Source organism: Notamacropus eugenii, chromosome 2 (genome assembly GCF_028372415.1).
Source record: "Notamacropus eugenii isolate mMacEug1 chromosome 2, mMacEug1.pri_v2, whole genome shotgun sequence".
NCBI classification, from domain to species: Eukaryota; Metazoa; Chordata; class Mammalia; order Diprotodontia; family Macropodidae; genus Notamacropus; species Notamacropus eugenii.
Genome location: NC_092873.1, coordinates 155,989,697 through 156,013,980, shown reverse-complemented (window position 1 = coordinate 156,013,980; position 24,284 = coordinate 155,989,697). Strand labels below are relative to the sequence as shown.

Sequence of the window (24,284 nt, the reverse complement as noted above, 5' to 3'; positions counted from 1 at the left end):
GCCATGTGAATGCAGACCATTTTTAACATCCTGTTTTCTAAACATCCTAGTGTCAAGAATGAACCAAAGACAAAGCCAAACCTTCTAGTCTTTGACATACAAAAAATGTTAATGTAACAGGTAGAATGGGATAGGTGGGAGGGATCTGATTTTACTAGATGCTTACTTCAAAATGAAAATGATACCAAGAACCTCACATAAAAAAAACTACAGGTGTCTGACAATGGATTGTCTTAAACTGATTGACACTATTTTAAAACCATTCAGATGTATATCTCAAGTTACAGTGACTAGGCCATATAATGTACTATGTGTTGCTTCAGGTATAACCTTGAAGTTTCCCCTAAAACATGGGTTCTTAACCTTCTTTGTGTCATGGAGCCCCTTAGCAGTTCAGTGAAGCCTGTAGATCACTATTTTTTTTTAAAGTACAAGATAAGATACTTAAGATTGCAAAAGAAATCAATTATATTGAAATGTAGTTATGAAAAAAATTTAAACAAGGTCAGAGATCCCAGGTTAAGAACCTCTACCCTACAGGAATGAGGGATAGGGAAACCATTATCAGCTAGACTGTATATTGAGGAATTAAACGCTCAGGCATTCTGTTTATTGTGTAGTTTATCTACTTTGAAAGGTTACTTTTCAAATACTCTGAAAACATAAAAATAATTTTAGACTACCATTTAAAAATTTTGATTGAGGAAGGTTGAAACCCAGAAACTTTGAGGTCATTCCCAGTTCTATACCTCTCTAATTCTTTGTATTCTAAATAACAAAACATGTCAGCTTAGTAACTGGCTAATTACTGTTTGAATATTATTCAAAGGAAATAATTAATCTTTTGCAGGAACAGCATCTGTTGCAGTTGCAGGTCTCCTTGCAGCTCTGCGCATTACACAGAACAGCCTGTCTGATCACACAATTCTATTCCAAGGAGCTGGAGAGGTACTTCAGGATATTTTTATGTAGTTTTAATTATTAATAATTTGAGGTATTTTGACAGATTTATAGTAAATTTTGCTGTGTCCTTCCTCAAGGTACATGCCATACCTACTTATTTTCACAAGAAAAACATCATTGCTCATTTAAATTTCATTCATACTTTGATGAAAAAAAGTTTCTATTCCTTGAATATGAAATGTATGTATGAAGGGCTTTCTGAAACATAATTAAAATATTAAATCATCTAATAAGCAGTTTTCTCAAAACTCTAAAATTCTAAAGGAAAAGGAGTATAGGGTTTCCCAGTGTATTCTCAATGTTCCTATGCAAAACGTCCTAAATTATTGGCAGGACCTGGCCATTAAGTCAAAGTTATTCACTGTTTTGTTATCTTTTTATATATTTTAATCATCTAAAAAGGAAAAGAAAAGGAAAAGCTAGAATCCCGTAATAGCAGTCCATCCCCAGACACAGAATTAAAGTGTCAACTGAGTTTGAACTTCTTGTAGGCAAATTGCCCAGATATGTTTAGAATGATAAAATATAAAACCAGAATGGGAATGGAGAAATGCTTTGTGGCTTGGTGTTTTTTTTAAAGCTTGTAATTCCAAGTCAAATATGATTTTGAGTGAAAAAAAGAATTCTGTTGGATAGAAGAGTGAATATGTTATATGGGTATTTATATGGCTATGTTTTTGCCTTCTTGTGGAGCTTTTTAAGGAAGCTATCTTTTTTAAATAAAAAAATTTTTATGGATGCTTGTAGCTAGGATTTTTAATGGAAAACATTAATGTGACATATGGAATGCAAAAATTAAGACACATATTGGTTTACTTTAGGGAAGTCATCAATTTATTGCATATTCATTTTGAAGCACAAGAAAGGTGAAATGACTATTTGCTGAGGTTTAAATTCTTTACCACATATTGGATGGATGTTTATATACAACATTTCAGTTTGGTAATTCCATTCTCTGAGTTTCTAAAGGGCTCTGGTAAATGGAAAAGGTCAGTTTGGGATAGTCAGAAACCATCAAAAAGTGGCTCATAGTTGAAAGATTTAAAAAATAAGGCTCTTTTTTTACTTTTGAGATTTTTTTTTTTTTTTTGCAATTTCATAGGTCTTATGACATTTCATAGAACTTACTAAATACAGAAGGTTGGTTCTTGTTTCATTGAAAATTGCATCTTAAACTTACCCATACTAAGAAAGCAGACATGTTTGAGAATACAAAATTTTTATCGGTGAGTTTCTCGCATATTTCTAGCTAATTTTGTTGGTCTGCAGTAAAGTGACCATTACCCATTTCAAAGAGTTGAACCTTAATATGTAGGCCTTGTAATTTCATGGTCCTGGTACTACTGTGTAAGATTTTGTTAGCTTTAGCTGAACATTTTCTTTCAATCCAGTCTTGATTAATTGTCAGAAACACTAAGCTCACTAAAAGCAGTGATTCACTATTACATTTTTTTTGGTAGGACTAAAACACTGTTAATAAATGTGATATTAATTGTATAAAGAGGAAGTCCAAACAATATTCTTTTTAGATCATTCAGTTAGGAAAAAATTGCTTTTCCCCCATGTGACTACTAGGAGTAAAAGTATTGTAGCTTATCACTTGAAACCTTTTCTGTGCATTTTTAATTATCAAGACAGAATGATATAAATTATAACTTTCAATAAAATTATGTAAGATAGAAGCTTTAAAAAATTTTTTTAACCTCTATTTTTTATACCTCTTCCTTAGGCTGCCCTGGGGATTGCAAACCTTATTATTATGGCCATGGAAAAAGAAGGGGTATCCAAGAAGAAAGCTATTGAAAAGATATGGTTGGTTGACTCAAAAGGATTAATAGTTAAGGTAAATCTTTGTTTATATTAACCATAAACATTTATTAACCAAATTGGTTGATCTTTAAAAAAACAAAGGAAAAACAATTTTTTTCTTTGCAGTTATACAGAACATATTTCCATACAAGTCACATTATAAAAGAAAATACAGACCAAAAAGAAGAAAAAGAAAGTTTTTAAAAGTATTTTTCAATGTGCATTCAGACTCCATCAGTTCTTTCTCTGGAAATGGGTAGCATTTTTCATCATGAGTCCTTTAGAATTGTCTTGGATGATTGTATTGCTGAAAAGATACAAGTCTTTCACAGTTGGTCATCATACAGTGTTGCTGTTGGTGTATATGAGGTTCTCCTGGTTCTGCTGACTTCACTTTTCCTCAGTTCTTATAAGTCTCTCCAGGTTTTTCTGAAAGCATTCTGCTTATCATTTCGTATAATAGCACAATACTGTTCTGTCTCAATCACATATTATAACTTGGTCAGCCATTCTCCAATTAATCAGCTTACCCTCAATTTCCAATTCTTTGTCACCCCTAAAAAAACTGCCATGATGAGTATTTTTGTGTATATATGTCCTTTTCGGGTTTTTTTTAATCTGTATGGAATATAGACCCAGTAGTGTTACTGCTAGGTCAAATGGTATTCATGGTTTTATAGCCCTTTTGGCATAGTTCACAATTACTCTACAGAATAGTTGAATCAGTTCACAACTTCACCAACAATGCATCAGTGTCTCAATTTTCCCCATATTCCCTCCAAAATTTGTCATTTTCCTTTTCTGTCATATTAGCCAATTTGAGAGGTGAGGGGTGGCATTTCAGAGTTGTTTTAATTTGTGTTGCTCTAATCAGTAGTGATATGATTATATATAACTTTGATTACTTTGTCTTAGAAATACCCTATGATATTCCTGGGAGTTTTCATTTCGAGTTGTCTTTCTGGAGGTGGTTGGTAGATTCTCTCAGTCTCTGTTTTGCCCTCTGGTTCTAGAATATCAGGGAGTTTTCCTTGGTAACTTGGAAGGTGATGTAAGTTCTGTTTTTGGCCATGAATTTCAGGTAGTGCAATAATTCTTAAATTGTCTCTCCTGGATCTGTTTTCCAGGTCACTTGTTTTTCCAGTGAGAAATATTATATTTTCTTTTATTTTTCTCATTCTTGTGATTTTGCTTTATTGCTTCTTGATGTCTCATGGAGTCATAGCTTCCCCTTGTCCAGTTGTAGTTCTTCTCTTCAGTGAATTCTTGCACATTTTTCATTTGGCTAATTTTGCTCTTTAAGTCGTTCCTCTCATCATAGGATTTTTGTGCCTCTTTTTACCATTTGACCTATTCTGTTTTTTGATGTTATTTTCCTCCTTATTTTTTGTGCCCAGCTCTTTTCTTTTTATTCATGATTTTCTTGGAGCACTTATTTCTTTTCCCAGTTTTTCCTCAGCCTCTCTTATTTGATTTTTTAAAATCCTTTTTGACCTCTTCCAGGAATTCTTTAAGACCAATTCAGATTTCTCTTTGAGGTTTTGAATGTAGCAATTTTGACTGTGTTGTCTTCTTCTGAGTTTGTGTTTTGATCTTCCGTGTAAATCATAGTACCTTTCTATGGTCAGAATCTTTTTTTATTGTTTGTTTTTTTCCAGCATATTTCTTGACTTTCAGCTTTATATTAAAAATGGGCTGTATTCCTGAGGTGGAGGGGACACTGGCCCAAACTTCAGGTTTTTTGTGTGACTGTTTTCAGAACTAGCCCTTAGGTTTTATAAGCTTTCAGTTCTTCTAAGGTGGTGTGATCTAAGGGGAAGTATGTTTACTACTCTCCTGGCCTGTGCTCTGGTCTGTGAACAATCATAAAGCACCCTTTTCTGCTCTGCTGCAGATTCTCGTGTGCTAGTGCCTCTCTTTACTGGGACTACGATCCAGGACATCAGCCTAGATCCAAATATCCCCAGTGCCAGCATCGGGACCCCTATAATCTTTTAACCACTTGTCTGACCCCCCTCCTATCTGTGGGCTAAGAACTTCAGAAGTAGCTACTACTGATCCAGTTGCACTCAAGGCTTCCTGCTAGTTTCCTGTGGCACAGCCTGTGCTGTACTGCATTCCACTCTCACTGCAGTACCATAGGTCTTCTCTGCTGCCCTTCAAAGTTGTCTTGGGCAGGAAAATTGTTTTACTTCATAATTTTGTGGCTATTGCTACTCCAGAATTTGTTTTGAAGCATTATTGAAATTCTGTTTAGAGCAGAATTTGGGAGACCTCAACCAAGTCCCTGCCTTTTCTCCACCGTCTTGGCTCCACCCCTCTACTGGTATCACAGGGCCACAATTTGATACCATAAGTTAAACACCCAAAGTGATCCTTTTTTTAAAAGCTCATTGTCTGAATTGGACCCAAATGGCAGTGCTTGTGGAATAGAAAAGAAGCAGAAATAAAATGAAAAGGGCATCCTTTCAACCAGCTCCTCTGCTGCTTTTTCTCAGTTATGGACTTAGGGTTTTAAAAGGAAGTAATTGAGCAAACTTCAGGAAAAGGCCTCTTTAAAGCAATCTTTGCCAAATTAGTCACTCTTTGTGATAACTATAAGTCAAACAGGTCTAGAAAAGCAAATAAATCTTTACTCTGTGGACCTTTAGGAAAATTAATCAATAATTTGCCATTTTTCCTGACACTAAAATAATAGTAGATATGTATGTCCACTTAAATAAGAATACAGTATGTAACATTCAGTAACAAATATCAAAGCTATCTCTCTTTAGCAACTTTAGCCAGAAAGACTTATTAAAAAATGGAAAATTCAGTGTGTGATTTCTAATCTTTAGAAAATAAAAAATGTTCAGTCCTTTGGTGTCTCACAGGAATGACATAAGACAACATGCACAGTGATAAGAATTGTGTATGTGAATGAAATAACCTAGAATAGGAAGGAGCTCAGTTAGGAGGGTCTAAAATTGAATTTGGGAAATTATACAGTGCTTTCATCAATTCCAAATTCATCTCTGACCCTAAAACTCATCATTTTAATATTAAATTTCTTCAGACGAGACAGTGTATTATAGTGGATAGAGAGCTGTCCTAGAATGAGGAACACACACACACACATACATGCACATGCACACACACACACACACACACACACACACACACAGCCTCTTCCTGATATGTACTAATGGTGTCAAACTGTAGGCAAATAATTTAGTATCATAGTGTCCCAAGTAACTCCTAAAACTCCAAATTGTAAATCAGTAGCTGCCAAGCTTTATTGGTGAAGGCAGTTTTCTAGAACCAATAAAAAAGACCTAGGAAGGTGAAATGGTACATTAGAAAGAGTCAGAGGACCTGGGTTCTAATCCTACCTGTAACACTTAATACTTGTGTGACTATAAGCACATCACTTAATCTTCCTGGGCCTCCCTTTTTTTATCTATAGTATAAAGAAGTTGGATTAAATGAACTCCTAGGTCTGTACGAGTACTGTATCTGTGATCACATGATTTCTCTAGTTCATTGATTGATCTTTTTTCAGAAGTTTATGAGAAAGCATGGGAACTAATCACCCATGATAAGAAGATATGGATAGGTTGCATTCTGTATACCACTGGATGTAGCGCCAGCTACACATGGATAGGTTGAAGAAAGAGTTCACAAGCTATTTTCCATGCTTACATTAAAAATGTTATATTATATTTGGTTCAACTCAACAAACATTTTTTAAGGACCTACTATGCATATGCCAGGCACTATGCTAAGTACTAGGGATACAGACAAAAATTAAAAGAATCTTTCTTCTCAAGTAACTGACATTCTTTTGGAGAGAAACAGCATGTATACATATAATAAATAATTATAAGTTTTTACAAAGGAAATATGAAATAATTTTGGAGTATTATTGAGGAGCAAGCACAGGTTAAAAGATCGGGAAAAGCCTTTGGTAGGAAATAGCATGTAAGCGGAACATGGTGGAAGGAGGCTGGGAATTCCAAGAGGGAGATTGGGAGGTAAAAAGTATTCTAAGCATGGAGGACAGCCTGGGCAGAGGCATGGAGGGAGAAGCTGCAATGTTGGACAGAGGGACAAAGTAAAGAGGGCAATGTATTAGGGACAAGAGATGGGGGATGTGAAGTCCTGAAAGAAAGGTTGGAACCAGACAGTGAAAGGCTTTCAGTGCCAAACAGTTTTTTATATTCATGCTGTAGTGGCACTAGGGAGCCTCTGAAGTTTTGTGACCAAGAAAGTTTTATAGTCTGACCTGTATTTTAGGAATATCAATTGCAGGGTAGAGGTAACAAGTGGTCATATGAGTAGAAAGAAGGGGCCGCAAGAGCCATTATGGAAGTAAGAATGAATGAAACTTAGTAGAGAAGAAAGAGGAGAAGAAAGGAAGGATGTAAAGTAGAAGATGACTCCTGCACTGTGGAGTGACTGGAAAGATGCTCATGCTGTCAACTGAAATAAAAGAGATTAGGGAGAGTAGGGGAAAATGTAACGAGGAGTGTAAAATATCTAGGAACTGAAGAGGGAGGTTATTTTAGCTTTCTTTGGCAATCCTCAGTGCTAGTACGTGTGTGTGTGTGTGTGTGTGTGTGTGTGTGTGTGTGTGTGTGTGTGTGTTGAATTCAGCTATATTACATAAACAGACAGATTTAACATATCAGGCAGTTTTTGTATATGCTGACTGAATCAACCCATGCCTTAAATTCCTTGGTCTACAATATTATCAGTGGTGGTTCTAACCATGAAACTGCTGGTAAACCTCACCACTCACTCTTTACCTCATTTCTTTAACTTGCCAACATAAAGAAATGTATGTATTCCATGTGCCAAGATAAAGAAAGTTATATATTTTTAAAGGTGCTTATATGTTTAATAGTTGTGAGCTACTTTATATAAAAGAAACATGAGAACTGAATTAATTTCACTTTAATTTTATTAGAATTCATTTTGAAGAATTTACAAATCTTAAACTAGTGATCTATTCTTCCTTTAGAATTTGCATGATTATTTTATAGTTATCCTGATTTTGTTTAAATATAGGTGCATTTTTAACATCTCCCAAGGTCTGTTAATAATTGTTTTACTTGTAATGGAACTTTTTTTAATAGATAAATCCTAATCTTTAAAAAAGCTTTAAAAAGCCTTATTTGACTTTCTCCTACATTTCAAAGCCAAGAATGCTGAATATCAAAATAGAAAAATTATTTTTAAAACTATCATATTACCTCAGCTCATTTTAATGAATTATATAATCACCAAACTATATGCCTAATATGCTTTTTGTTTTCCTATCACAACCATTCTGTCATCCATATTTCTGTCATGCTCATATCTCATGGTTAGTATTTCTAGTAGGAACAACCTCACTGTACAGAAAATTGGAATTAGGAATAATTCAGTTGCATTAAAGATTAAATTGAAACCTATAATATTGGTTGAAAATATTCAGAAGGGTCTTCACAGTTATACCTCCACGCAGCAATCATTATTCTCTTTTATGTTCATTAGAACATTTTTGATGGGAAATGAAGTCATTAGTTGGTGAAAAATGTCCTTAGAAGATTAAAAGTATAATGGAAAGTAGAGATGAATTGAGAAAATCATCAGCATGTTGGTAAAACTGCCATTCATACCTAGAATTTAGAGCAGTTTCAGAAAGGAGATAGGAAACCACAAAAACAGAGAAACCTTAATCTATTAAGTATGTTTTGGCATTAGTTAACAAACTACATTAATTCTATGATATGCTCAAAATGCACAACAAAATAAAGTTGCTTACTATGCCCGTATTTTTAGTTGCCCTTCTACATTATAGGTTACATAGTTGGCATTTAAATAGGAAAAGAGATACTAGGAAGATGAAGTTGTATTTAATATGAACCATTCTTTTGCTTTGTTGATTATTATAAAGTTTGCTTTTGGGTAGAATGCAGGTAAAAGAATTTCTTTGATTCTTCTAAAGATGTCAGTAACTAGAAATGCAGAATCAAGGATAATTAGCAAATATATAAATCTGATCTATGATCATGTAAAATGTGGTTCCTTCTTATTTGCTATCACTTAAACAGGCTGGATTTTTAAAGCTGATACTTTTACTTCTCGGTGTTGAATCTACAATTCATGGCTGTCCTCAGCTGAATGATAGCATCTGATTATTGCAGGTGACTAGGTTCCCCCTTTCCTACAAATATATACTTCTGTTCATTAAAATTCATTAAAATTATTTTCACATTATCTACTCATGAATTAGATTATATAAAAAATAGTGATGGGCCATTAGAGCAAGATTTATAGAAATACATAACCACAGTTCTTTCATGGACATGAATTTTTTATGCTTAATCCAACTCTAGTATTCTGTAGCCTCAAGGCCATAGGTTTCTCACCCCTCTTCTAGACCTAAGCAGAATATTTACCTTGTATATTTCTTTTTTTTTTTTTTAATTAATTTATTTATTTAACTTTTAACATTCATTTTCACAGAATTTTGGGCTCCAAATTTTCTCCCCCCTTGTCCCCTCCCCCCACCCCAAAACACCGAGCATTCCAATTGCCCCCATCACCAATCTGCTCTCTCCTCCATCATTCCTCTCTGCCCTTGTCTCCATCCTCTCCTCTGTCCTGTAGGGCCAGATAACTTTCTATACCCCGTTACCTGTATTTCTTGTTTCCTAGTGGCAAGAACAGTACTCGACAGTTGTTCCTAAAACTTTGAGATCCAACTTCTCTTCCTCCCTCCCTCCCCTCCCCCTCCCTTTGGAAGGCAAGCAGTTCTACCTTGTATATTTCTGTCAGAATCAGAACCTTCTAAGACATATATATAATGTGAGTGCAGGAACCCAAAGTAGTTTTGGAGCTAAAAGCTAGTAGTGGTAGTAATCCCAATACTAGTTGTATTAGCATTAGCAATAATAGTAGTTTAAATCTACATAGTGTTCTTTTTGCGAAATTATTTCATATAACACTGTTTCATTTGGTTCTAACAATAGTCTTTAAATAACATAAATATCTTTAACACAATTTTACAGATGAGAAAATTAAGACTTCTACTTACCCAAGGTCAGAGTCAGTACTTATGCAGCGTGGTAGAAAGAGTGTACTAAAAGCGGAGTCAGAGGGCCCGATCTAGCTCTTATTATCTGTGTGATCTTGGGCAAGTCTTTAAACTCTCTGGATGTCAGTTTCATTTCCTGGATAATTCCGACTCTAAGGCTCCAAAACTTGAGTATTTTTCTACTTCATATACAGTGCTGTTTACACTAGACTATTTTATATTTTATTTTATTATTCACTATTTTATATTTTTGGAGAGAGAAGGCGTCAGTATCCCTTCTGAACATTTCCAATGAATTCTCAGAGCATTCTTCCCAGAATATTTTTTGATGGAGAAGCTATTTTGTTCCATATGGCTTTTCTGCTCCATGCAGCTTGGCTTAAGACATTAAAAAATTACGGTATGTCTTAAATAGCAGTTACATGATTTCATCAGATCTGATTTAGCTCTAACGATGGTCACATTTCAGTTAGATTTCTTTTCCACATGGCTCAGATCCTCTCTACCTCCCTAATGGTTGAGACTAAGGTGGTACTCAACAACAATTTAAAAAACATTTATTCAATTCCTACTGTGTTCAAGGCTCTGTGCTAAGTGCTAGTGACTTGCCTTGGATTACATCGCTAATAAATATCTGAGGTAGAAATAAATAAAATTCTAATATTTAGAAATCCAAGATGGGAATTGTCTTCAAATAATCTGTACCAAAAGAATTCAAATAAAATCTCAGGAACAAATTTTTCATGATGAAAATAGTAAATGCAGGTAGAAGAGAGGTAGAAATATGTCCATAATAAATAAAAAACAACTAGGTTCCAAATAAAATTATGAAAAGTAAAAATGAGTCTTAAATGTAGAAAAAATTCATGATTTTTTTTCATTGCATAACCTGTAGAGTCCAAAATTAGAGATGGTCCTGTAGTGACAGAATATAAATAAGGTTATTGAACTGATTGAATTACAAGTTTACAACATACAAGACTGAGAGCAACTTGAGGAAAACATACAGAAAGCATCTGTGGAAAAGAGATAAACTTCTCTTTGTGCCCTAGTTATTGGCAAATAGAATCATTCAGTGAATGCTCAGATCATCATTCCATGATTACTAGCCTTTTTTCAAACATTCTTTCAGCTTTTTTAAGTCATCACTTAGATTCAAACATTTGGCAATCAGTTTGTGAGTGGTTTATATATTTACTAGATGTGAAGCCTTCTGGCCAAGTTTTAGCCTTTTTATAAGTTTCAGCGTTCAGGAGATGACCACAGTGATACTATATAATTAATAGAGTGGATTGTTCATGAAAAATACTATTTTTTCCTGACCTCTTCTTTCAGTACTAGCCTATCTTCTTTTACTTTGTTTCTTCTGCACTGTGGATTAGCTGTTCCACAAATGATCATTTCCCAGAGATTACTTGTTAATTTAGAAACTAATTTTCTGATCTGTATTTCATTACATATATGTAGAAGGAGGAGAAACTAATTTGTTAGTGGTATTTAAAACACATAATTTGCCTGCCATCATATCTTCTGTAGTCAGAAAAAAAACAGAACTTGAAAGAATTCTGCCTTTTTGCATTATGTAACTTTTACCATTTTCAGAACACAGATTCATACACATTAATCATTTTGTAAATGTTTGCCAAATTAAATTGAAAAGTATCTGTAAAATTAGTATTTCTACAATTCTTTCCTGATTGTTTTAATAATTTGTTTTCCATTGCCCTAGATAGATTGGTAGGTCATCCCAAATTTGAGGCATATCTTATGAACTTGTAAAGAAACTCTAATACTGGCCTGTGAGTATAATAAGCCTACTTTTCTTGTGGGTATAACACAGTAGGGATCCCTTGTTGGCTTACTCTTGCCACCCTGAATACTATTGAAGTTCTTCCTTATTTCATTGATTAGTTTGTTTTCAGAGAGCAAAAATTAATTTTGATAGTAGCCTAAGCAAAGAATAAAAGATAAAAAATGAATAAAAACTGGGGAGAAGGAAGAATGGCAGCACTGATTAGATTATGTGGCACAGAATGTATGTTCTCTTTTGCACATATACTCAGTCCTTGTCACACTTAACACCATAACTCAAGTAAAGGAAAATATTAATTCAGGGAAATGTCTGGGCCATTAAAGTGTTAATGGGTGCTGCTTACCAGGCTAAAATTGAGTTTGACATAAAAAGTCTCTTCAACAGCTTCAGAAGCAAGAATATGTAGATGGCTAATGTAATCCCATCATCATTTGATACCGGAAAAATAATTCAGAATCCTTGCTGTACCAAGAGTAGGTCAGAAGCATCCTCATATACACAACAACAACACAGGGCATTATGTGGGTACTCATAGCTCTGTATAGGGCTATGAAAGATTCCAAACCACAGCCATTTTCTTCCATATACACCCACGATGGAGAATATGAATTTTTGGGAAAGGGTAAGAAGCCAAAACTGTCATCATTTCATTTCATAGTGCCAGGGGGCAGGAAATCATTACTTTCATAGCTGCCTCATGGTTCCCACAGGGAGATGTCCATCTCATTAAACCACAAACTCATTTGGCACTTCCAAAAGTTTGAACCTTATGGGAGGACATTGATGGAGAGCCAGAGTGACCATGAATTGCAAATTCCATCCTTCTCTAGAAATGGCCCAGAATCACTTCTGTATAAATCATCATTAGAGAAATTGTATTGTAGCAAATGGGTCAAAATAACTCAATGCTGGAACTGGCACATGGCCTATGTCTTCAGTACTTTCCTTCTGAAGTTTGTTCTTACCTCTTACAAAAGAGCCAAAGGTTAACATTAGGACCATGATAAGTATCAGAAAATATGTAAAATCTTACTTTTCACAAAAATCATTTTAGGAAAAACAAAACAAAAACCAAAGGTAAAGGCAGTTTTCAGATGGGAGATAAAGCAACCATATTGGGTTCTCTTCTTGATTCTGTAAATAACAGAATAATTTTTTAGTCTCACAGTTTTCTTATTTGTAAATCTGTCAACTATAAACAATTTTAAGACTTCACCTAATATTTTCCTCCTAGGTAATTTTAGTCTTTTATATATGTGATTAACATATTTAAGTAAAAGAGATTCTATAAATACACATATTTTATTTTTTCCTCCTTTTTGATTTTCAGGGGAGTGTGTTAGTATGTAATATTGTGTGATGAGTCAGAATTTTTGAAAAACATTATATAATTGCTTCAGATTAATATTTATGGAAACTGGAGTGTCATCTTCTGGGATTATTTGAAACAATTGTCTCCAAAGTTTGATTCAAAATGACTTGAGACCACATCTTTAGGGTAAGAGTGGGGAATTGTACTTTTAGCACACAGACATCATTGTGCCATTTCAGCCTAAGGTATTGATTGGATAACCAATTGGCAGAAGTACTCAATCTTCTGTAAGACTGAAAGTTTTAAATCTACAACAAATACCAAATTCATTTTCTAGAATAGATGCATTATCAGTACCTAAGAGCCATGTTTGACATCAGATGGCAAGATAAGCTTGCCAGAAATGAGTTCATGGAAAGATATGATCTCTCCCTCCTCTGAATTTCCATAATACTTGTTTATTTTTTTTACCCCCATCCACCATTATGAAAACTATATATAATGGCATTTTTTAAATGAATACCATGCCTTGACATTTATCATTGGATTTTTACCCACATTTTGTATCTGGATACTTTTTGTCACTAAACAGTCATGGTACATTACTTGGGAAAATGGAAGAAAAACTTGAATGATAATTATAATACTTTAAAAGTCAAGCATAGATTCCCCTCCAAACAACTTTAAAATGACACTTCAAATGGAATTCTGGAGTGGCAGAGCCAACAAAAGGTCAAAATGAGAGATTTTTCCAACTCAATACAACTTAAGAAGTCAGAAGGAGAGGTCTATGACACTGGGGTGGGGAACTGGCATTGGAGGCAGCAGCAGCTTCAGGGACTCTCCAGCCATAGATGGTAAAGAGATCTAGCAACTTATCAAAAAGAGATTCTAGCAGACCCCTCTAATCTGAACTGACACTGGATACAAGATTGGGTGCTGTTTGGTTACTCCATTGCTGGGTCAGAGTTCCAGGGCAGAGAGGAACATTTGCAGTGAAAAGGGACCAGGGTCCCTGAGGAACAGTAGTGCTTGTGGTTGCAAGGGATCAGAGGACCTTCCAGGGTAAGAACAGAGCTCAGACCAGGAGAGCAGTGACTGCACCTGTTCTTGATCTTGGAAGTACTTCTGAAGTTTCAAAGTTCCAGAACTAGCTCTGAAAATAGCAGTGGGAAAAAACCTTATATAAACTGATGCAAAGTGATATGAGCAGAACCAGGAGAGCATTGTACATAATAACAGCAACAGTACAGTGACCTTAGCTACTCTGATCAAGACAGTGATCCAAGATAATTCCGAAAGACTCATGATGAAAAATGCTATCCACCTCTAGAGAGAGAATTGATGAGCTGAACGAAGGTTGAAGCATGCTTTTATTCAGTTTCATTGCTTCTTGCTTTAATGTTGTTTTGTGTTTTGATTTTGTTTTGCAACATGGCTAATATGGAAATGATTTACATGATTTCACATGTATACTTGACATCATATTGCTTGCCTTTTCTATAGGGAGGGAGAGAATTTTTTAAAAAATGAATGTTGGGGCAGCTAGGAGTCAGGAGGAGCTGAGTTCAAATCTGATCTCAGATAAGCTATATGACCCTGGGTAAATCACTTAATCCTGATTACCGAACCAAAAAAAGAATGCTAAAAATAAATTATAAATTAAAGGAGTAATGAAGAAAAATAAAAGTCAAATGTAAGCTCTGGTTATGAATTGTGTAGATTATAATGATGTTACTTTAGTTTGTGTCCATTTTTAGTAGATCACTTATTTTCATCTGCTTTATTTAGGGACGTGCTTCTTTAACACATGAAAAAGAGAAATTTGTCCATGAACATCATGAAATGAATAACCTTGAAGAGATTGTCCGAGAAATAAAGCCAACTGCCCTCATAGGTAACATCACTTTTGTTTTTTACACATTTGAATTTTTTTTTTAGTTTCAAATTATACTGTCTTCTGTTCTTGGAGTTTTATTAGAGAAGAATATTATTCATGTTTAACCCCAACTCAACAGCAATTTACAAAACACAATTCTGAACTTATAAAATTAAAAAATTGAGTTATAAATTCATTCAAATGAACATCTTAAGAAATTACCAAATTTGGTACTCAGATACTACCATCTTATTCCTGCGAACACCAGGTGTTTCAGAACGTTTTAGCAGCCTATTAGTATAAAAATCCACCTAGAATGTAAGCTCTTTGACACAAGGAATTGTAACTTTTACTTACAGTGAGTGTTTAGTACCTGGATTGAAACCTAAGTCTTGTTATTTCCTTATTCTTTTTAAACTGCATTTTATCTCAGTGTCTTCCTTAATACAAGCCAGAAGGAGGCATGTTGTTATCTCAGTCCTACTGGGACAATTAGCATAAAACTTTAAAATGTGCATTGCTGAAACAGGCTTGAGATTGCTTTCTTATGATATATGGAGTTTTCTCTGTTCAAAACCATGAATGTGTAAAGAGCCAAAAAATAAGATAATGGACTTCAGTTATATGGCCTGAATGAATAGAGAGAAATTCAAGAGAAAAAAGTAAAAACTTTATGTATGTATGTATTTTAGCTTATGTTCACTTTAAGGAAGAACAGTTCATAAATTTTCCTACTGTCTAGGTAACCCCAAAAGATAACTCTTAATTTGTTAGTCTTTATGCCCTGATTAAAAATATCTGTTTTTCATTGGTGCTGATGAAGATTGCCTGGGACTCAATAGTATATACGTGAAATGCAGTTTTTTATTCATGGTGTCTAATAGTTTTTAATTAAGACAATTTATGCACTTGTGTCTTTCAAGTAGAAATTAAGAGTGTCATGCATTTGCTTAGAAGTATGGTAGTCTTTATAGATGACAATACATTTAACTAACTTTGCATATAATTGGTTAACTATCATGTAATTGTCTTATAGCAATAAGATTGATTTTATATATATTGATTTATATATTTTATATTACATATATTTTATATTTATATTGATATATTGATATTTAAATATATTGATATATTTATATCATCTCTTTTTTTCCTTAGCCTTTCACCTTTTAATTTCTCATTTTAAGAACAATTAACTGCTCATATTAGTGTCATCAGTAAAAATAATCCATTGAAAAATATTTTGTGCATCGTTGATGTTGATGTTGAAATAATAGATGTTTTAATATTTTCATTTTATGGTTCTCTTGGTTCTTTTGAATTATTTTAAGGAGCAATGTTACTTTTTTTGTGTTAATAGGCTTCTCATAGTAAAATTATAGTGAAATCCTAACTGAACTTCATAACTCTTGAGTCTGTTACTACCTTTTTTTTTGAAAACTAACAAAATGGTTGCATTTCACTTTCTGGTAGAGTACCAGATACAGAATCAGAAAAATGTGAGTCACAGCTCAAAACACTTCATAGCTGTGACCTGGACAGGCCACTTCACCTTACTGGGCCTTGTTCTTTGCCTCTGTAAAAGGAGAAGGTGTTATTCTATATGGTCTCCAAATCTCTTCCATCTCTAAATCCTTTTCTCAGACCACATGCTTTTTCTTAGCAATCACCTCCCAGAGTTATAGCTCTTCTCTCAGTGGCTGACTCACCAGTATCTAGAACACACCTCTTTCCTACCAGTCTTCTGTTTATGTTCATGAGCATTTCTGAAACCAGACTTATCACCTTCCCTAAAAAAAAACAAACTTGTTTTGTAGCTTTCACTATCTCCTTTAATAGCAGTTATTGTGACTCCTTCCTCTCTTTCTCTTGTCCGCTGAATAATCACTTACTGTGTCCAGTTCCTACTTCCACAGTTCTCTTTTTTTGTCCCTCTTCTTTTCACTACCACTGTCCTAGTTCAGGTCATCCATTGCATCAAATCTCACATAATAGCATGTAAGAAGACCTGCCATCTTTTATTTTAGAATTGTATACCAGCAAGAATGCCCTTCCAAAAATCACGTTTCCAGATAATGATCCTGGTGCAAGATGAACTCCTGACAAATCAAAGTAGTTGTCGTAACTCCCCCCCATCTCCAAAGTACCTTCAGACCACTGTTAGGTTTATCTTCTTAAAATACTCCTTTCCCAGAGGAATGATGATGAAGCCTCCATCAGGGGGATATATTCATTCTCAAATTGTAGACTCAGTCATATGTTTTCAACAAGGCCACTTTGGGAATTTGTTTTGCTTAACTATGCATATTTGTAACAGATCTTTTGTTTTTCTCTTTTTCCATTGGAGGGGTAAGTATGTGAAAAAAGAAGAGAAATCTAAGGATAAGAATGTATCCTAGTACCCTGCCCCCCAAAAAAAGGAAAAAATAGGAAAAGAAAGGAGTCATCGAAATAAGTTTTTGAAATACCCAGATGAAAACAGATGGTCAGAAGCAAAGCAAGACAGCTTTTTAAGTTATATGTTCAATTATACACTTAAATTACATGTTGAGTTATATACTTAAAAAGAAAAGCAAGCAATTCACAGTAAAAATTTGTAGTTTAATATGCAAGTCACTCTTCTCTACTATGTATATGGAAATGTGCATTTTAGTTAATGGTTGTTAAACTCAAATTTTTTTTTTAGAAAAAGGGGAAAAAGTGATGAGAACCAGGATAATAAAACATCATGAAAGTCAATGGAAGATAGTAATTTTAAGGAGGGATCAATAGTGTCAGATGTGAAAGAGAAAACAAGAAAAGGACAATAGATTTGCATTAACTGATACGGTTACTTTCTAGGGTTACAGTTTCAGTATAGTAGAGCAGTTAAGGAGAAAACAGGTAGTCACATCAACCATGACTCCAGAGGACTAAAGGGTACTAATGATGAAGCAAGGTACCCATCTCCCCATAGAGAAGCAATGCACTGGAGATACAGAATAAGAAAGATTTTTTGATGCGACCAGCATGGGAATTTGTTTTGCTTAAGTTCACTTTGTATAAGATGCCATCATTGTTTTTAAAAATTACTATTTGTAATTATTGTTGCAAAGTTCATTCTTCATCACTTTTTTCTTCCTGTTTAGGTTTCCTCCAAGTGAGTGATACCTTAGAGATGAAATGTGCTAGATGATAATTTTTAATAATCAAAATTTTATTTTTTAAAAACATTTTTACTTTTTATCAGGGCTCCCACCCTGTTAAATTGCATCCATAGGATTGTTTTCAGGCAGAAAATCCTTATTGATCATATTCTCATCTTCTGTTAATGTCTAAAAATACAAATTTCGGTTCCCTTTAAATCTATTCTTTATGTATTATCAGTTGTGTATTAACTCCATGCTTTTTAGTAGCACTTTTAGAACTATTTACATTTACAAACTTCTCTCTTCCTTTTTATCATTGTAGTTTAAAAGACTCATATTTTAGTTAAGCCAGTTCTAGAAAGTTACAACAAAGCACCTCATTGCTTTTCTCGATATTCTTGTGGGCTCTTTGATGAATGCGATAATAATGTCCCTTATTACTGTGTTTTGATCAGGAGTTGCTGCAGTTGGTGGTGCTTTCACAGAACAGATTCTCAAGGACATGGCTTCCTTCAATGAGCGACCTATCATTTTTGCTCTAAGTAATCCAACAAGCAAAGCAGAATGTTCAGCAGAGCAGTGCTACCGAGCAACAGAGGTAAAGAGGGAGGGAGACTGGCATTTTGAATAGTACATTTGGTCTGTTCCAGGACTCTTAGGATAGGATAAATCCTGGGGAAAAGATACCAAAAGAAGAGCAAAAGATACTTATCTGAGTGCTAAAGAAAAATTGACAGGCTGAGATGGCATTAAAACTACTTGCTTTTCTAATCTGTTGCTTGGAACAATAAGATATTTATTACTCTGACATGTTGAACACTTGTTAAAAAAAAATCAATGGTAATTGATTTTTCTAATTTCATTTCACTGACTTTAATGTGATAAATTCATAAATCTAGAATTTCAAGTTAGGAAAAAACAAAGAGCCTATTCCCAATTGCTTACTGTGAAGTATTTTGATGCCTTTTGCCAGCTGTTCCCACACACTGAAGTATACAATACAAAACCATAATTTTATTTTTGCTCTGCTAAAAGATCTCCTCCCAGGTTCAGATTTTGATGCCAAGGGTGGAACTTTGGACAGCTAGTCTTCCATTTAGCCAGCCTGTATACATGAGCTTCTAAATCCTTGATTACTTCACTGCCTCATAGAATAAAGTAACATTCATTGCAAGGAACACTTGGTCTTTTTTCTCTTCAAACTCATCAAATGGAAACAACTGGGAAATATATCATTAAAGACTAGGTAAAACAGTCTATTGTAGAATTGCGTACAGTTTTATGTTTTTATAGCTTATAACCAACTATCAGTATGAGGCCAGAAGAGTCAGGCTGTGCTCCAAAGAATGGTATCAGAATGGGGGCAGGATTGGGGGTTGAAGAGAGAGTGACCTGTCAGCCTGTTGTCCTCAGCCTAGCCCTTAATCTCTTTTGCTCTTGGTGTGAGTCCATCTCCAAACTCTTTGCCTTTTCATTGGCTGTTCCTCATCCCTGGAGTGCTCTCCCTCTTTACCTCTTTCTGCTCAGCTTCTCTGGCTTCCATCAAGCCAGCTCAAATGCATCCTGGTCTCTCTCCTACCCCTAGTGCCTACTGTCTGAGATTCCCTTCTGTCTACTCTGTAAATGTCTTGTCCATATGTAGTTGTTTACATATTGTCTCCTAATTACACTGTGAGCTACTTGAGGGAGCTCGTAGAAACTGTTTTTGCTTTTTTTATCCTCAGTACTTGGCACAGTTCCTGGCACATAGCACTTCATAAATAAATGCTCGTTGGCTAACTCAGAAATAGTATATAAGCAAATTACTAAAATCATAAATATTTAAATAAACAAAACCAAAAAATAGTTTAAGGGAAAGTCCTCTTCTATTTTAACAGTGCATAAAGTGAGGACATGGTGGAGGGTCACAGGAGGATAGTTGACCAAATGGAGAGCATTTCATGGGCCCTTTGACTTTCACGTTTCCTGTGAAACCGCCATTCTTCCTGAATATTGGTGGTTTTGAAATCTATACACAAAGTTATCCTCTTACCAGAAGTCTTTTCTAAAATGTCATTTTTAGTGAACTGCAATTCAGTTTATTTATAGAGGTAAATTTCTTACAATTGGTAGTTTTATGCAGTAACCAAAACTAAAGATACCAATCTGTCACTAGACTTGCCTTGATAACATGCTACCAAATGAAACAAAATACTACTTTATACAAGCTCACTTGGAAATGTAACCCTTCAACTTTGAAATTATTTTTCTTGAAATAATTTTGAATTGTTAGGTTCCACAGCTCGGTCTTGGGGGGGAGAGGGGAGGCCTAAAAAGCACATTGCAAAAACTGATATTTACAGAGACAATATTATGAAAAATCTTTTGGTCTGACTTTTGCAGCCTGCTGAACACACACACAATCCTGATCTAAACTAGAAGGGGTGGGGAAGCTGTAGCCTCAAGGCCACATATAAGGCCTCAGGTGTGGCCTTTGGACTGAGTCCAGGTCTTACAGAACAAATCCTTTTATTAAGGGTGTTTGTTTTGTGAAGTTTAGATTCAGTGAAAGGGCCACACTTGAGGACCTAAAATGTCACATGTGGCCTAAAGGCCGCAGGTTCCCCACTCCTGGAAAGACTGGTCACTTCATTTGAGCTTTTGATCTTGACATATTTATTGCTTGGTGAAATAGACTTCTTGAATTATAGCCTATTCATGGAGAGCTTACTGCTTTAAAAAAAACAAAAAACCTTCATTATTCTTAACTACTTCAGTATTGGCACCAGGTGCAGTTTGACCCCATCCCCAGGGTCTATTCCCAGGGTCAGATGCTTCACACCTGTCAACTGTACCCTCCCCCACACCCAGTTTAAAGCAGGTACAATAGGATGCTGCTCTAAAATGAATGGCCTGTTGTAAAAATACAGTAATGACTACACTGAAAAATTATAGAGAATAATGTTTCTCTATCTCACTTCTAGCTATGGTAAAAAGAAGAAAATATAAATAGGACTGCAGATATTAAATATGTTTTGTAAACTGACTACACAGATTCTTTTTCTAAACCACATTTGCACTACACAAAATGCAAATATAAATTTAGTATATCCCTCAGAAATTTATTTGGAAATGGTGTGGCAACATCAAATTTTGCCATTTCACATAATTCTGTTAAATTTTTTTAGACTATATTGTTGGGTCATTTCAGTTGTGTCTGTGTGACCCCACTTGGTATTCTTGGCAAAGTTACTGGAGTGGTTTGTTATTTCTTTTTCTAACTCATTCTAGAGATGAGGAAACTGAGGCAAACAGGGTTAAGTGACTTGCCCAAGGTCATACAGCTGGTTAGAGGCCAGATTTAAACTCAGAAGGATGAGTCTTCCTGACTCCAGGCCTGTATTGTATTGTATTCACTTTGCCACATAACTGCCCAGTATGTAATAGAAGAGTTGTTCAGCCATTTCACTGGTGTCTGGCTCTGTGTCCTTATTTTCTTGGCAAAGATACTGGAGTGTCTGAAGTTGAATTTGAACTCAGGTCTTTGTAACTTCAGACCCAGTGCTCTATCCACTGTACCACCTACCTGCCCATCTTACCTATGATAGGTATTTTCAAAAGTCTACAGTTGAAGATCACCGTTGAAACGTTAGATGATGGTAAGCATGAACTGACTGTCCTGAAGGAGAGGGTAGCACCTGTTACAGTGGTAATTTAGACTTTGGGCACGTTTTCTGGGAATAAAGAATAAGACTGTGAGAATAGCAGTAGCCTCTGACCCCTGGAATTGAGTGCTCTGACATTACGGAAATTTGCCCATCCATCTTTGTGAAGGTGATGAAGAAAAACCAAACTTTCTCTGCTAAACTGCTGACTGTAGGAGGTGCCTGTAAGACACCTCCATGATGCTTTGCTTGAAAACATATGCTGCTCTTTTGAAACTGATAGTTTGTTGCGTTCCAGGGACGTGGCATTTTTGCAAGTGGCAGTCCATTTGATCCTGTCACTCTCCCGGATGGTCGGACCTTCTATCCTGGCCAAGGCAACAATTCCTATGTGTTTCCCGGAATAGCCCTTGGTGTCGTAGCATGTGGATTGAAGCACATCAGTGACAAAGTCTTTCTCACTACTGCCGAGGTATGACTGTAGAGTATGCTGTATGACCAGCTTCACTTAGCCCCCTCCATCAGGGTCCCATCAGCTCTAGAGCCTTTGATCTCAGAAGCAACATGTAGTAAAGAAGGGGGAAATAATAAAAAGAACAAAGGATTTAGAGGCAGAGACTCGAGCTAAATTCCTGTTTCTGCCACTAATGAGCCTTGTGAAATCAACCTCTCTGAGCCTGGATTCCTTCATCTGTAAAATGGAGATAGTAATTCTTCCATTTACCTACCTAAAAACTTTTAAGTCAATGTGATAAACATTGCCTGTAACCTTTGGGTTTTAAATGGTTAAGAATTTTTAAAAGTTAAAAAACACTTTTAGCCTTTAGGGCAACTGTTAACATTTTGTACCAGTACTTTCTCAAGTACTGAGGAAGATAATGTTTCTAAGGAATACCAAACTGGGGTTGGGAGTCCTGGCTTTGAATCAATCACTCTTCTCCCTCCATTCTACTCCTTACTTAACCTCTCTCTGAGACCTCAGTTTCCTCCAGTAAAATAAAGGGGATTGAACTCAATGACCCCTAAAGAATTCCATTTCTAAAATTATTTATTTTATTAAAGTGTTATTTTTATTAGAAATATATTTTCTTTCCCTCACAAAATCTACTCCATTGAAAAAGAAATAAATTCCTTTTAACAAATCTTCATAGTCAAGCAAATAAATTCCTTCTTTGGCTATGTTCAAAAAAAAAAGTCTCATTCTAACCCTAAATCCACCTCCTTGTTCCCATAGATAGACTTGATCATTAGATCTCTGGAATCATGTTGATGATACTTCTTACAGTGGTTTGATTTTATGTTGTTGTTACTGTTGTATGAATTGTTTCTCCTAGTTCTCATTTTGCTCTTTCTCCATTTCTAAGTCTTCAGAGTTCTTCACTTTTACAACACTGATGTTGATGTTGATGTTTTTCTAGCTTTGCTTATTTCACTCATTCATCTTTCCACGTCTCTGTGAAACCATTCAGAGACCAGTCTCCTCATTTCTTGCAAGACAGTATTATTCCATGACATTAATATTCCAGAGTTTGGCCAGTTCTTCCAAACTGATTGGACATACCCTTAGTTTCCAATTTTTTGCCAGCACAGAAAGAGCTGCTAAAAATATTTTTGCACATGTAGGATCTTTTCTTCTTTGTTTGATGTTATTTTATTTTAGGTAGTACAACTGCATGTCAGAAATACTATTTCCTTACTTTGTATCTCTGTGGTTAATTATAATGATGCAGTGATTCCTAAAAATGTCCAGTTCACTTTTTCACATGTACATTTTCTTGCATAAAATGTAATGTCACTTTGATCTGAAGTTATAAATCATAACTAAGGACCCTGAGGTCTCCTAAAGACAAATCTCCCAAAATCCTATAACTGCAGAAAGAATTCTTATATAGCAAGCAATAAAAAAGTACTTGCTCTCAGAGAACAAATGTTCTACTAGAGATAAGGACTTATTATCATCAGCCCTTGCAAAAAGAATAAAAATATAATGAAATATTCTTAGCATTATATGTTATTCATTCAAAATATAATCCTGCTTGTATTGCCCAAAGTGTAGCAGCTAGAGTAATGGCCTACTTAAATAGTGATTTTTAAGGTTTACACGGCACTTTCCTAGCCAACAGCCCTAGAGTTGCAAGTCTCCTATCTATATGTGAGGAAGAGAGGCTCAGAGAAGCTGTGGCAAACCTTGGTCGCGCAGCTAGCTAATGTAAGAACCAGTGTTCTAACTCAGGCATCCCAACTCCAAGTCCAGAACACTTTCCATTGTACCACACAACGCAGCTTTTTAAAAGAAGGCGTTTTAATTAACCACAAGCTTCACCTGTTTCATGTTGTCATGCTTCAAGATCTTTCACAAAGGAAATATGGGGAAGTAACTTATTAACAAGATTGCCCTACAACTGTAAATCATAATCAAACAGTAAAATCAATAACCATTATATTCCTTATCATGCAAAATGCTGTTATGAATAGAAAGGATATTTGCATCAGTCATTCTGTATTAAGTAGCCTTCCTTTCCCAGAGCAGGAGGTGCAGTGGCTGAAATTGCCCTGTGCCAGTAGACGTCTGGAAGAAAGAGCGTTCCACCCCTGGCTTTTCCTGCATTGCACTGAGAGTATGGGATCTGGTGTCTTGAGGTTCCTTGAGCCCAGAAGAGTTTATTAAATATA

The 24,284-nt window shown here is 35.2% G+C and overlaps 1 protein-coding gene across 1 annotated transcript in view; it reads left to right on the top strand.

Moving 5' to 3' along the window:
- ME1 (malic enzyme 1) overlaps positions 1-24,284 on the top strand; it is a 262,710-nt gene that overhangs the window by 227,940 nt on the left and 10,486 nt on the right. Inside the window, 5 exon segments of the mRNA XM_072642703.1 lie at positions 851-948; positions 2,693-2,806; positions 14,752-14,857; positions 18,423-18,565; positions 21,910-22,083. Of these exon segments, the coding sequence (XP_072498804.1) occupies positions 851-948; positions 2,693-2,806; positions 14,752-14,857; positions 18,423-18,565; positions 21,910-22,083 (635 nt within the window).